The sequence below is a fragment of the Balaenoptera acutorostrata genome, chromosome 4 (assembly GCF_949987535.1).
Source record: "Balaenoptera acutorostrata chromosome 4, mBalAcu1.1, whole genome shotgun sequence".
NCBI lineage: Eukaryota > Metazoa > Chordata > Mammalia > Artiodactyla > Balaenopteridae > Balaenoptera > Balaenoptera acutorostrata.
In genome coordinates this window covers 91,391,182-91,405,400 of record NC_080067.1, presented here as the reverse complement: position 1 = coordinate 91,405,400, position 14,219 = coordinate 91,391,182, and the positions used below count along the sequence as shown (strand labels likewise).

At 37.6% G+C, this 14,219-nt stretch overlaps 1 protein-coding gene across 8 annotated transcripts in view; it reads right to left on the bottom strand.

The window, feature by feature from the left end:
- Window positions 1-1,948: 1,948 nt before the first annotated feature.
- SPICE1 (spindle and centriole associated protein 1) overlaps window positions 1,949-14,219 on the bottom strand; it is a 73,073-nt gene continuing 60,802 nt past the window's right edge. For all 8 annotated transcript variants that reach the window (XM_007181916.2, XM_057545749.1, XM_057545746.1 and 5 more), the window contains 5 exons: window positions 9,088-9,578; window positions 6,802-6,985; window positions 4,286-4,388; window positions 3,425-3,512; window positions 1,949-2,166 (listed from right to left, as the gene is read on the bottom strand). In XM_007181916.2, the coding sequence (XP_007181978.2) occupies window positions 2,113-2,166; window positions 3,425-3,512; window positions 4,286-4,388; window positions 6,802-6,985; window positions 9,088-9,578 (920 nt within the window). In that variant the 3' untranslated portion in view covers window positions 1,949-2,112. The remainder of the gene's footprint in view (window positions 2,167-3,424; window positions 3,513-4,285; window positions 4,389-6,801; window positions 6,986-9,087; window positions 9,579-14,219) is intronic.

Genomic DNA, 14,219 nt, shown 5'->3' with positions numbered 1-14,219 from the left:
TTAAAACCAAATATGCACTAATTTATGACTTAGGGATAATAAATGTTTTTATAATGATGTTTCCCAAGCTTGGCTGTTCACTGGAATCATCTCAGGAGGTTTTTAAAATACTAATGTTTGTGTCCCGTCCTCAGAGTTTCTAATTTAATGGGTCTGGAGTGAGAATTGGGCACTGGGAATTTTAGAAGGTCCCCAGATGACTCTAATAACAGCTGAAGTTGAGAAGCACTACTCCAGAAGGCCTAAGAAAGAAAGGCTCCTTTCTCTGTATCTATTATTCTTGGAGTTTTTTCAATCTACCTTTGTATTTTATCAGCAAAAACAAACATTAACAGGATGAATACTTCAATATCAGTCCCACAGGTTGCCAGTGAGCTAGTGGTAAAAGTTTTTGCTTTGGTTCTCAGCTCTGGCTGCACGTTAAATCACCGTGAGCAGCTTTTTAAAATGCCATGCCAAGGCATCTTAGAGGTTGAAAGGAATATAGAGGAAAAAAATAAAGAGCCAACCAGCTGGAGAATATTAAAGAAAATATATGTCAAAAAGAATGCATTCACAAACCAAGCAGATAACTTGACGTTTCAATAAGAGAAGGAATAACACTAAAATGGTTTTATATGCCATACAGGGATAGTATTTATTAAATACCAAGGTTTAAAAAGTGCAATACAGATGGAAGAATCTGCAATAATGCAAATGCATACAGATGACTTCACATAAATAAAATCAGTGATACCAAAAGATAATAATTTTTTGCCCCTACAACAATGAAGAGGCCCAAATGAAAGCTGCATAGCACACTTCCTACAACAGTGACTTACAACTGCAGGAGGAGGGAAGGTGTTATCTGAGAAAGTTCCCCAAGCAGTTTCAGTGTGCTTTCCCCTCACCACTCCCACCTCACTTAGGCTGAGAATTCCTATCATAGAGCCAAGGAGCAGAGACCATTCAAAAACCAAGTTTAAAACAGAAACCAATATGTGAGATCAAACAGGTACCCTGAAGAAAAATCTACCCTGAATGCATTGTAGATTCAAGGCTGGGAAAATTGATAGCAACGTTTTGTACTCAATTCTGTTTCAAACATTAAATAAACCAATAAATCAATGTTACTGCATTCAGATATTTAAGCTCAATCATTATTTTTTTGATATACATTACCATTACTGATAACATTTTCACGTGTAAAGACTATATAAGAATTTTATAATATACATAACCACCCTTACCTGCTTAAGCAAATATAAACAAATACTCCCACACTTACTTTTTAAAACTATACATTCACTTGATGGAAAAAGTGATGGACTACAGTGACTTCTCTCAAAAGGGGGTGTAAATTTTTCTGAAAGCCAGACTTTAGTCACACCGAGGCATTTTATTGTAAGTTATATGCAAAAGCAACTTAGTTCTTCAGAAAAAAATAAAATAAAAATAAAATAGATCAACATTTGAGATACACTGGACCAAAAAAAATCTGAATAAAGATGATAAAGATAAAAATATATTACTCAAGGGCTTCCCTGGTGGCGCAGTGGTTGAGAATCTGCCTGCTAATGCAGGGGACACGGGTTCGAGCCCTGGTCTGGGAAGATCCCACATGCCGTGGAGCAACTAGGCCCGTGAGCCACAACTGCTGAGCCTGCGCGTCTGGAGCCTGTGCTCCACAACAAGAGAGGCCGCGATAGTGAGAGGCCCGCGCACCGCGATGAAGAGTGGCCCCCCACTTGCCGCAACTAAAGAAAGCCCTCGCACAGAAACGAAGACCCAACACAGCCATAAATAATAAATAAATAAATAAATTAATTAAAAAATATATATATATATTACTCAAAAAATCCTTGAATTTATTAGAATATAAAACTTTAATTTCCCTCCAGTCAAAATTTTATTCACAAGATGTTATAGGTTGTTTGTTTGTTGGAAATCTATTTGAAAAGGTCAAAAATTAAAATAATTGCTTTATTTCTTTGTTCCATTAGTACTAAGTCACGAGATCTTTGTAAGTTTTATCTGAAAGAAGAACATAAAAACTTGAAAGCAGGAGCAGGGAAAGGGGAGTGGAAGCTCAAGAATATATTACTGAGAACAAACTCTACAACTCGACCTCACTTATGACACGTGGGTAGCAAGAGCAAACCAGCCTTCTTCATTTTGTTTCTCAATCTGTTGAACAAAGATGCAGAAAGGCTTTAGAAAGTAATCAGGAGCATGAAACCACTCAAGATTTACAATTATTTATACCAAGTACATAGAACCAAAGTTATCTTACACCACTGAATGGCACTAAAAATTATTGCTACTAGCAATTTTTATTCTCTATCAGAGACACTCCCAAATATTCCCTGGTCAACAGATCCCCTTATTGATTTGGGAGGCCTCATTTTTTTAAAAAGAATCAATCCAGTATTTTATACAAATCATATATACAACTTTTTAAAATAACAAAAAAAGTTATTTGACCTTGGTAAATTAAATCTGTCACTAAATTCCAGAAATTAAGGGCAAATTATATAAAATAGTTTACGTTAAAGCTTTTTAAGAATATAAGAAACAACAAAGGACAAATCTTCCAGTGCTGGGCAATTGGAATAGTCTGAGCCTATCGATTAATTTGGACTATAAATACTCAATGTTTATTGAGGCATTCACTATTTGGTCTAATTACTGAAGCTAGTAATAAGAATAGCAAGGAAGATTCCCCCACCCCACCCCATCAAACAGTTGTTAGCTCACGTTTGCAAATGTAATGTTTATGATTTTAAAGATACCCTCACAATTTGCTATGACTAATCAGTCAAAGGAACTATATTTTGCTGTATTACCAGCACAGAAAAAGGCCTTTTGCAAAAATTTTGGATATACTGTAAGATGCTTAGTTTCTGTGCATTCCTATAGCAAATCAGAACACATAAAAAACACGAAGACATTTATTTACCCTTTGTGCGATAACCTCTCTACGTGTAGCACATAACCTCTCTGTGGCACACTCAGATACAGCACACTGGGGCAGAGTGACAAGGAAAGTGACTGGCCCCAGGGCTCTGGCTATCCCAAGCCCTGCACAGCCACAGCAAAGACTGAGGAAACCAGTATCTCAGTAAGCCCACAACTCATTCAAGGCACCCCTGCGAGTCTTGCCACACTATTTGGAATGCTCTGACTGAAACAATAATGTCCGATCTTTGTTGAAATCTTATTGAATTTTACCTTATTCCTTAGTTACCCTAGAAAACAAAAGAAGTGTATGCTTATTTGTTTTTTCTAATGAAGGTGAATTAGTTTTTCTTTTCTTCTGAGAATTTTATATTATCTTTAAGATAACAGGAATAATAATTAAGCATGGAAACTGCTAAATCAGCCACCTCCTACCTTTGCCCTCCCAACCTCTAGACACATTTCACAATTACATTTTATCACATACCTTTGCTCTTGGATTAAGAGGTGTCAAGTGCCCACTTCCCGAGGTGGCATTTAATGGAGAACAAGAATTACTAGTAGCCCCTGGAGATCTATTTATGAGAAATGAAAGAGAGTGAGAGAGTAATCTATTATTATTCACCTTAAAAATTATATAAGACACAATTCTCAATACTGAGAAGAGCTTGAAAGGAATGGCTGACTTAAGTCCAAATAAGGTAAATTATTTGCAACATATTTTCACCAACCTAAGTCTTTTTTTTTTAATTAATAGATTTTCTTTTTTAGAGTATGTTTAGGTTTACAGAAAGACTGAATGGAATGTACAGAGACCATTAGAGGACAGATAAGTTTTTAACATTAAAGAGGAAGAATGGATGTGCAGCGGTGGGGGAGAAGGTCAAGGTCATGGAAGAGTAATGAGACGTGGAGCAGTGCAGTACTAGCATGTAGAGTGGACACAGAGAGCCAGGTACATCCTTGGTGTCACCATTTACCAACCACGTGACCCATCGAGGCGAATTGCCCAATTAGCTCTATGAGCTTTGGTTTCACTTACTGTAAAGGAGGAAAATACTATTGGTCAATTTACCCTGTCATATATTACCTCCTAATTTTGTAACCCATAAAATGCTCTACATATGTGCTATTATCCCATTTTTGTTTTCAATAGCCAACCCAATGCTTTTCTACTTAATTAAGGCTTGTTCTTCACTCTTCTTCTTTTTTCCCCCAAAATTCTCCTCCCCAATTACTTGATTTTCTCTACATGAGTGAATCTGTCTGAATCTAAGTCAGACATTATGCACTACCTTTTTTCACAAAGAAAATAAAACACAAACCACGTTCTTGATTTTAACCCTACCTTCTTGAATTTAGCCCACTGGTAGGAGAGACAGTACTGCATTTTGAGCTTTCTGGGGCTTCCGCTACTGGAATAGATACCTCAATCATCCTCTTTCCTCCTTCTATAATATAAAAATAAACATTAGTTTCATTACCTTTCAATAAAATGAAAATTAAAATTTAACTTGATTTCTGTCTTACTGCAAATTATACATTATAAATTTGTGGGTTCTTTCTATATTTTTATCATCATGGACCACAAATACACTTCAAGGATTTTTTAAAAAATGAACTGTGGGACAAGAAACTTTAGCTCTTAGTGTCAATTCAGAAACATGCCAGTTCCTAGAGAGCCAGAATCTTCAGACAAGTGGTATCATGTCAGATCTGCAAGTGAAAAACAGAAATTAAGAGCTAGTCCTAAAGAATAGGAGATCTTGGTCAGAGCGGTTTATCTAAAGCTTTCCAAAAAAAAAAAGGAAAAAGAAAGAAAATTTCTGGAGTTATGCAGTAGAACTTTAAATCTCCTAAATCTATTACATTATTACTGTTACTGAAGACATTAAATTTGGAGGGGAAAGTTGGCTGAAGAGCTCATATGGTTAAAGGCAAGTATAATTATGATGTACATTTTCAATATTTCAGAAGTAGATAATCAGTCAACAGATATTTACTAAGTATCTACTCATGAAAGGCTCAGGCAGTGCTCCTAAGAATCACTGCTTAAAACCAGTGATTTCTGGACTCTTAAGGGGTAATGAAGCTCTATTCAATTTTATAACATATTCCTTGGTTACCCTAGAAAACAAAAGAGGTTCTGCATGGCATATGATTTATTTTTATCTTTATCATTATAGCCCACAGAGGTTCCTGTGAAACCAATAATTTTACTTAAGAAAAGAATACCTTAGACAAATAAGCACTGGAATGGAAAGAACACGGTTGCAAATCTACCAGTTTGCGTTAGAATTTCAGACAAATCACTCAACCTCTTTGTGCCTTGGTTTACTTATTATCAAATAGTTGTATCAGCTTTGTCTACTCTGAGGGTGTGTTGAAAACTAAATGAGCCAACAGAAATGAAAGTATTAACCTCAAAGAACTACTGAGATAGGTGTCTCATTTTATCACAAAATTATTCTTATGAGTGATCTGCTTTATTTTTTCTTCATTGCACTTAGCACTGACTGACATTGTCTCATGTACTTATTTGCTTATTTGTATTGCCTGCTCCCCAACTTGAATCCCGGAGTAGTCAAGCTGGGCAGGGGCTTGTCCTGTTCGATGCAGCATCCCCAGTGCCCAGAACATGGTGGCACGTCGTTGGTATTCACATATATTGAGTGATTTCCCTTATTTATTCTAGTCAGAAGTTGCCTCTAGACTTTCTGACTATGAAGAACGGTAGATAAAGCTGTAATATGAAGGAGCCTAGAATAAACAAAGAGGAAAGGACCTTAGGGAAATGCGTTATCCATCACTTTCCAGTAACTTCCAAATCACTCTGTTTTCCTGTTTTCTTTTTTAAAAATATTTATTTATTTATTTATTTGGCTGCGCCAGGTCTTAGTTGCGGCACTCGGGATCTCTAGTTGCGGCATGCGTGTGGAATCTAGTTCCCTGACCAGAGATCAAACCCGGGCCCCTGGCATTGGGAGCATGGAGTCTTAACCACTGGACCACCAGGGAAGTGCCTCAAATCACTCTGTTTTCTGGGTCTGTAATTCAAAAAGGAAATAACTTCTGAGAGAAAAAGTCTTATTGGTAGATCCTTCATAGGTAACCTACTTCAACCAGCCACAGGACATAGGAATCTCTCTAAAACACCGATGCTTGAACACCTCAGAGGGCACACCACTTACTGATACAGAGCTTTGTCTATTCCTGACAATTAGAACCTTCTCTTACACCAGGCCCAAATTAGTCTCTCTAGAACCTTCATGCAGCTCTACCCCTTGAGGGTCTTAATAATTCAATTTTTGGCTAAAGAGCAACTTGAGGTCTACTTCCTTTTGTCAGCACCTTTTTGAATGTGATCACTATGACAACTAATTTTTCAGTTACTTTCTATTGTTTAGAATCCCCTGTAGCTTTCGACATTCCTAAATGTAACAATTAAATAGGAAGTTTAACTTACAAGTGAAAATGTTTTAATGGTTTTAACAGAATAATAACTTGTAATTTGTTGCTGATGAAATTCTAAATTATTTTGATGCTTATGCTTATACATAGCTGCAGCATATGCCATGAATGAATCATATATAGAAATAGATCCCATTTACATGTAGGGCAACTTAGGAACTCAGACACCAAAGATTAACTGCAGGCGCCATGGGATAGCTTTCTAGAAGCTAGAGAGGAGACCAGCCTTCTAATCCCATTTCTTTCAGTTAGGTCTGTTTCTTTCTATATAAAATTGAAGACACTGAAATATATGCGCTCTGAGATTTCTTTTAGCTAAATATATACTTGCAAAATCAAGAAAATGAAAATTTTCATGTGTCTAAGCTTTTAAATCATGAATTTGTGACTAACCAGTCCATGCTCCGAGAGGTGACCGAATAGGTGATACTGGTGGAGAGGAAGGATTCAAACCAACAAGTTTCTGCTGCTCTATTAATTGCAAGAGTTTCCCACGAGCCTCCATACTCTGTCGATTCAATTCTGTAATCCGCTCCTCCATGCTACTTGGTGTTAGAGGTTGTACTGCTGGAAAAGTCTTAAGAAAAAAAAAAGGACACAGACTCCATATTAAAAATAATACAAACAATTTTGACCTTTTGTAAAAACAAACTCTTCCACTAAGAGCCAGCAAATTAGTATTCATAGCCTTTGCTACATGCGAACGTGAATACTGGACAAATAGTAATAGAATTTACAAATCTCTTAATTGAAAAACAAAGGCTAAAGTAAAGGGATACTAATCCTTCTAGTATCAGTGCCACATAAGCCCTCTAGTCCCTCTGTCCATGGAGAGCGTCTGTGGGACAAAGCAAAGCCTTCCTGCATCTCTTAGTGTTTGCTGGGCTGCACAAAGATCACACGAGCAAAGATACTACTCCTAGTGATTGACTTCTAACATCCCCATTAAAGACAGGTCTGGAGTTTGAATCATAGTATACACAAGAGGACCTGCTCTAGTTGAAATAGATGCTTCTATAATTATAATCTTCATACATGCACCATGAGCTATTTGGCAAAGATTTCTAGGAATCTTATCACTCCTTCTGACCATGTGTCAGCCTCCCCAGGCCACTTTTGGCCTAACATACCTGATTCAAGAAGGCTGGTGACTGGAAAGGAATATGACAAGTAGAGTAAAAAGGAGCCACCCAAGGAATATAATGTAAGTTTGATTTGAAAATTCCTGAAAGGAATGTCACTCTTAAGTATTTCATTTAGTAAATATGTCCCTTTGGGGAAAAACAATTCCTACTAGAAGTCACTAATTTGTAGCTTATGTCCGTTAGTTAATAAAGAGATAAGCAAAACAGCATGAATTAAAAATCATTTTGTAATTCTGATTATAATGAAAAGGGTGGTGAGGGGAATAATACTAGATTATCCTCTCTAGCCTAACTGTTATACTAATTGGAAAAGGGGGCAAAGCTCCATTTTCAATTCTGTGGGCTTTTTTAAACCAAGAGTTGCCTGTTTCAAATAATCTTCAAAACTCTGCATACACAGAAATGTCTCTGTTGACTAAAACTGAGGCAGCTTGTACTTACATACAACTGTATCGATCACTGCTGCCCACTCCTAATCTCCATTTCGGCTTCTTCTCCAGTCCCTTCTGACTGCTATTTCTGTCACTCGATACCCGTATTGCCCTTACTGCCCATGAGCCAGTGCTGACAGAGATGGCCCTTACCCCCACCCTCTCCTAACCTTCCTCATGGAGGCCCTCAATCCACAGTTGGTAAAGCCCTTATGGAAGCGATCACTCTGGAACCCCTAATCCATGAAGCTGGCCAGCTCCTTCCCACGGCCCCGCCTCCCATCAGAACTCTGAGAGGCGCCACATTGGCTCATGACCGGGTAAAAGGAAGACTCTCCCGTCACTGGGATCTGCATGAGGGCGTGTGTTATAAACACTCCACAACTGGAACTTAGAATCCCTTTGCTCCCCACAAACAAGGAAATGAAGGTTTACGTTGCCAGGTCAGCCCTCAGTTACTTAACATACAAAATTCCAGCACTACAATATGCAAACTTTTGCTCCTCAAAGTGTAATCCTTGGACCAACATCACCTGGGAACTTATTAGAAACGCACAGGTTCTACCTCAGACCTACTCAATCAGAGTCTGCATTTTAGCAAGATTCCCAGATGATTAGTATGTACATTAAAGTCTGACTTTAATAATTCTTTAAAACATCATTTCTAAGGGAAAATGCATTGTGTCCTAAAAAATTAACTACTCACGAGTTGAGGGCCAACTACACATAATTCTCTTTTATGAGCCCCTTTAAGAGTAAAAATGATTTCAATTAAAACACAATTATGTGGTAAACTTTCAAGGCATATTTATTCTATATATTATATTAAAAACTTCATTCCTAGCTTAATTTTAGCTTTCCTACCTGTTTTACTTTTGTCCTATTTTCCCCATTCATTTCCTCATTTTAAATTTTATGTTGTACTCTTTTAATGCATGTGTGACATAAACTGATAAATAACCTCTACTTATTTTGTGATGAGGGCTTGACACAGCATAAGCCATCTAGTACCAGCTTCAAAGATATCCAGGGTCATTTCTGGATGCTCCAGCAATATACTTAAATACCTATATGTCTGTAGTCAATCCTTAACTGGTACTCACAGAGGTCATGTTGCTGGCATGACTCATTTCCTGTTTGTTAAACTCCCAAAGTCCAGCCCCTTGCTCTCCCCCTGGCCCAATAATATTATTCAGATGTGCCTTGATAGCTGAATTCTGCAGTGTCAACTCAGCAATTCGTGCTATGATGTCCTTTCTTTGTATTAATGTCTCATTTGTTCTAAGCTGTTGCCCATCTCCCAATACTGGGGGTTCTTCTGAGAGTGCGGGGTTTCTTGATTGCTGAGTGCTTGAACGGGAATTGCAGAGGGGCTGTGAGAGGTTAACAAAAGGAGCCTGGGTTTTGTTCTGCAAATCTTCTCCCATGTGAGAGGCCCTCCACCTCTGAGTAAAGAGATGACTCTCTTCACTTGAATTCTGAATGTCTGTGCCAGTAGGTACGGTCTTCTTTTCCCAATTTTGTTCCTTCTCAATTATTTCCACAGTTGGAGGAATTCGTGGAGCAGGACGAGTTTGAACAGTCCTCCTCAATACTGTAGATAAAATTAAAGCATAATAAACATGTACCGTTTAACCACAGTTGGCACTATAATCATCTCATTAGCCCTCCTTAGTAGTTAGAGAAATATTTCCATAGAAGGATTTGGTTTCTGAATGCCTCATTTATTTTAGCAGAGAACATACCAGCAATACCAGCGCTAACAATCAAGTACAGAGTCTTTTATACTCCTTAGAGCTTTATCGGCATCCTTGTGAAAAACCATCTACCAAGTTCACATTTTAACTCATATCTGGGAATCTTGGGGGGAGTATAGATACATAATATAAACTGAGGATGGGCAGGGGAAGCATCCCTGAAGAAGTAAAGTTTTTAAATGATTACATATGTGACAGAAAGTAGAGCAAAGAACATTACAGTCAGAGAGAACAACATATGTGAAGGCCCCAAAATAGGAAACAGCAAAGAAAGGAGGCCAGTCTGGCTGTAGCATAGCAACAAGGCAGAACTGGGAGTATATGAGACCAGAGAGGCATGCAGGGCCATTTCTTGCAGAGCTTTTTAAAGCCATGTTAGAAATTTTATAATTTAATCCAAGAGCAATGAAACCTGGAGGTTTGGGAATGACTCAATTTACATAATTTACATTTCTTAAATGCTGTTGATAATTGGAAGGTCCAGGAATAGAAGTAGGGAGACCAATAAGCAACTGTAGTAGTCAAGAAGAAAGACGATGGTGGCTTTGACTAAGGTATGTTTGCTATAAAGATGGAGAGAAGTAGATACGTTTGAGAAATATTTTGGCAATAAACTGAGAGTGATGAACTGAAAGTAGGGAGTGAGGGAAACACGCAGAGCAAGATGGCATGCACAAGTGAATGGATGGTGATGCCATTTACTGAGATGGAGAAGACAAGGAGAACAGATTTGGTGGAAGGAGGATTATTAAGAATTGTTTTGAACATGCTAAGTTTAAGGTGCCTATATATCCATCCAAGCAGATGAAACATGGGTCAGAAACTCAAGAGACTATCTAGGCTAAGATCCAAAACTGGAGGTCACTGGCATATACTGGGTTGGCCAAAAAGTTCATTTGGGTTTTTCCGTAACATCTTGTGGAAGCCACAAGAACGAGTGAGATTATTTAGAGAGAAAGAATAGAGTGAGAGAAGAAACCAGTAACAAGACACGAAGAACTCAACATTTAGAGTCAGATAAAGGAGGAGAAGCTAGCAAAGCAGACTGAAATGGAGCAGCCAGAAAGATAAAGAAATATTACAAGAATGTGGTTTCAAGGAAACAAAGAGGCAGTGGTTAACTGTGTGTAATATTACTGTTAAGACCTAGAAACATAAGGACAGAAAAGTGTACAGTGGAGTTAACAACACATTGGCCACTGGAGCCCTTAGCAAGAGTGATTTAGGTAGAATAACCAATATGGGAGTGAACTGGGGGAATAGATGCTTCTATTTCAAGACTACAGACTGAGCATACATTTATCTCACCTTCTTTAACTGACAGTAAGGAAATATAAACACAAATAAACTCACACCAGTAAAGATAATGGTCTGGGGAGAAGCAGTAGCAAACTAGGTATTTCAATACATTTCTGGAAGACTGAGAGTGGATGAGAAGTGTGTGAAAGAATGAAATTGTGCAGAAGCCACTGTCCAGAATATGTCTATTAATTAAAAGGAAGCTACAGGTAAAGCCAGTTTCTTCTGGGGAGTACTGAAAAGGCTGCAGACTCAAAGCTGACAGGTACAGAGAAAGAGAAAAGTAGGGCTAAACTGGGGAATTACTTGAAAGCTTGTCTTTTATAGTTATGTCAGTCAACCTGTTGCTCACCACTTCCGACACCCATCCTTGAAAACAACAAAAACAGGGTTGGGAAGAGCAAATGTGGTAGACCCAATTGAATATCTGGATCCTGCTTCCATATGCTACAGGAAGCCTGCAGTTAACATCTCATGCCCATATGCACAAAGCAACTACTTAAGGCAAAACATACTGGGAAAACAGACCCAGCCTTACCTACATCATAGAGGAGAAAACTTATGCCAACTACCTATACTATTCAACCTAGTTATTTATTCTTAAATATGAATGGACAATAAAGGATGACCAGACATTGAGGAAAGCCAGCAGCACAAAAAAGAAAAGCCAGTATAGATAAATAGAACAGACTAAGAAGAGAAGAAAGAAAATTCAAGTACAGAGGAAAATGTAACAAAATTTTAACTGGTTTCCTCAGAAGAGAGTTTCTGGAAGATACTGCATTCATAATGAGCAGCAATGGAAAAAAGGACAATCAGAAAATAAGAAAGGGTCCTTGCTTGGAAATTAAAAATATGGTTGGTGAAATACAAAAATGTAAAAGTCAGGCTTGAATATAAAGTGAAAAATACTTCCAAAATATAAGAAGGAAGATATAAGACCAAATACATGAGAAAATAATCCAGAAGGTCAACATGTAATTTCCCCAAACTGCAGAAAGTCATGTCTTCTGACAGAAAGGTCCCACGGGTGCCTCACAGTATAATGAGGAAAAAACCCACATTTAGATACACGCTGTGTAATTTCAGAATAAAAATAAAGGGATCCTAAAAGCTTCCACAGAGGAAAAGTAGGTCAAAAATACAAAGAAATAAAATTTCGATATGACATTAGACATCTCGACTGCAACACTGGATACTAAAAGTCAATGGAACAATGTCTTTAATTTCTCAGGAAAAGGGACTAAGGACCTAGAATTCTATTTCTAGCCAAATCATCAATCAAGTATAAGAGAAAAATGACAATATTTTCAGATTTTCAAAAACTCAAAGTTTACCTTCTATATACTCCTTCTGATGACTTCTTTCAGAAAACTGAGGGAGAAAACCAAAAAAGAGGAAGAAATGGAATCTAGGACGCAGCGGATCCAAACCAAAAGTGTTATAACAGGGACTTCCCTGGTGGTCCAGTGGTTAAAAATCCGCCTTCCAATGCAGGGGACGCAGGTTCAATCCCTGGTGGGGGAACTAAGATCCCACATGCTGTGGGGCAACTAAGCCCATGTGCTGCAACTACTGAGCACGCAAGCCACAACTAGAGAACCTGTGTGCCACAACTACAGAGCCCACACGCTCTGGAGCCTGTGCACCACAACTCGAGAAAAGTCCACATGCCCCAACGAAAGATCCCGCGTGCCACAACGAAGATCCTGTGTGCCACAACTAAGACCTGACGCAGCCAAAAATAAAATAAATAAATAAATATTTTTTAAAAAAGTGTGATAACAGCAAGTCCCAGGATAAGAGCTGTGCAACAGGCCCAGAAAGCAATCCGTTGAGACTGGAACAGAGGTTGGGGGGCTCTGGGAAGGTATCTCTGGTGTGAAAGTGGAATGACTAAAGGACGTGCAAATGAAATGGGTGAAAGCACATTATACTTTTGTCAACAAGATGGTAAAAGCAATTTGAATCTTCAGGCAAAATAAAAACAGAACAAGAAAATCACAGTATAAACACAGAGGCAAGTAAAACATTCTGAGCAAATGATGAAGTGAAATAAGAATTCACCTTGATCTTCATACTATGAACTTTTTCCTTTTGTGTGGCACAAGGACTGATAGTAACAATGGACCCAAAAAGAAAATGTAATTGTTATTTGTTTTCAATGTCAGTATCCATCTATAGGTGAGACAGAGAAGACATAATTGTAATGGAACATTGTAAATGTTATCAAACTTGATACTACCAAAGGAAAGGTAAAGGTGACTGAAGATGGGAGGTGGAAACAAAGGAGAGGAAGAAGAAAGGGAGGGGAGTTAGTGTTCTCCTCTCATAGCAGAAAGCTAATAGATACTACCTGAAATTAATGAAAAAGAAATAGAAAGCATTTAAAGTCATAAAGTTCTGCAACAGAAGAATTAAAAATAAAAATATAATTATCCAAATTAGATAGAGAAGAGAGGCTGGTGTTAAGATGAATTAAACCCTCTTCTTTAATAAGGGAGAGTCTAGAATGATTGTGTAAAGTTGATATTTCAAGAAAAGAGATGTAAAAATATTTTATGTTAATTATTAAGACCACCATCAGATAAACAGAAATCAAACTGGGATAAAAATAACTGCCTCTTGAGGTAGGCCTAGAGGTGGAGGAGGAGATCCTTCTATGTGCTTTTTTTAACCACCTGCAAATATGAATTAAATTAATACTTTAAAAAGTGAATGGGAGATAAGAAAGTGAAAACAGCATATGTATACCACTCTTTCAAGAAGCATGGTTAAAAAAGAAAGTAGAAATTGATTAGTAGCTAAAGGAAAGTATTTATGATGGGAAATTCTAGAACAACACTGTCCAATATGGTAGTCTCTGGTTATATGTGACTATTCATATTCAAACTTTAATTAAAATTAAATAAAATTTAAAATTCAGTTCCATCAGTCACAGTAGCTACATTTCAGGTTCTCAGCAGTCCCATAAGGCTAATAGTGGCTACCATATTAAATGGGGGAGATATAGAACATTTTTTATCATCACAGAAAGTTCTATTGAACAGTTGTTCTAGAGCCTAACTGAACACTGATGATGCACCCTATGTACCTCTCATCTCTGTCTGCATGTTCAGTTTAACTGAACAACTCTTTACATGTGAGCATTCCAAAGAAAATGCTGAAAAGTATGCTAA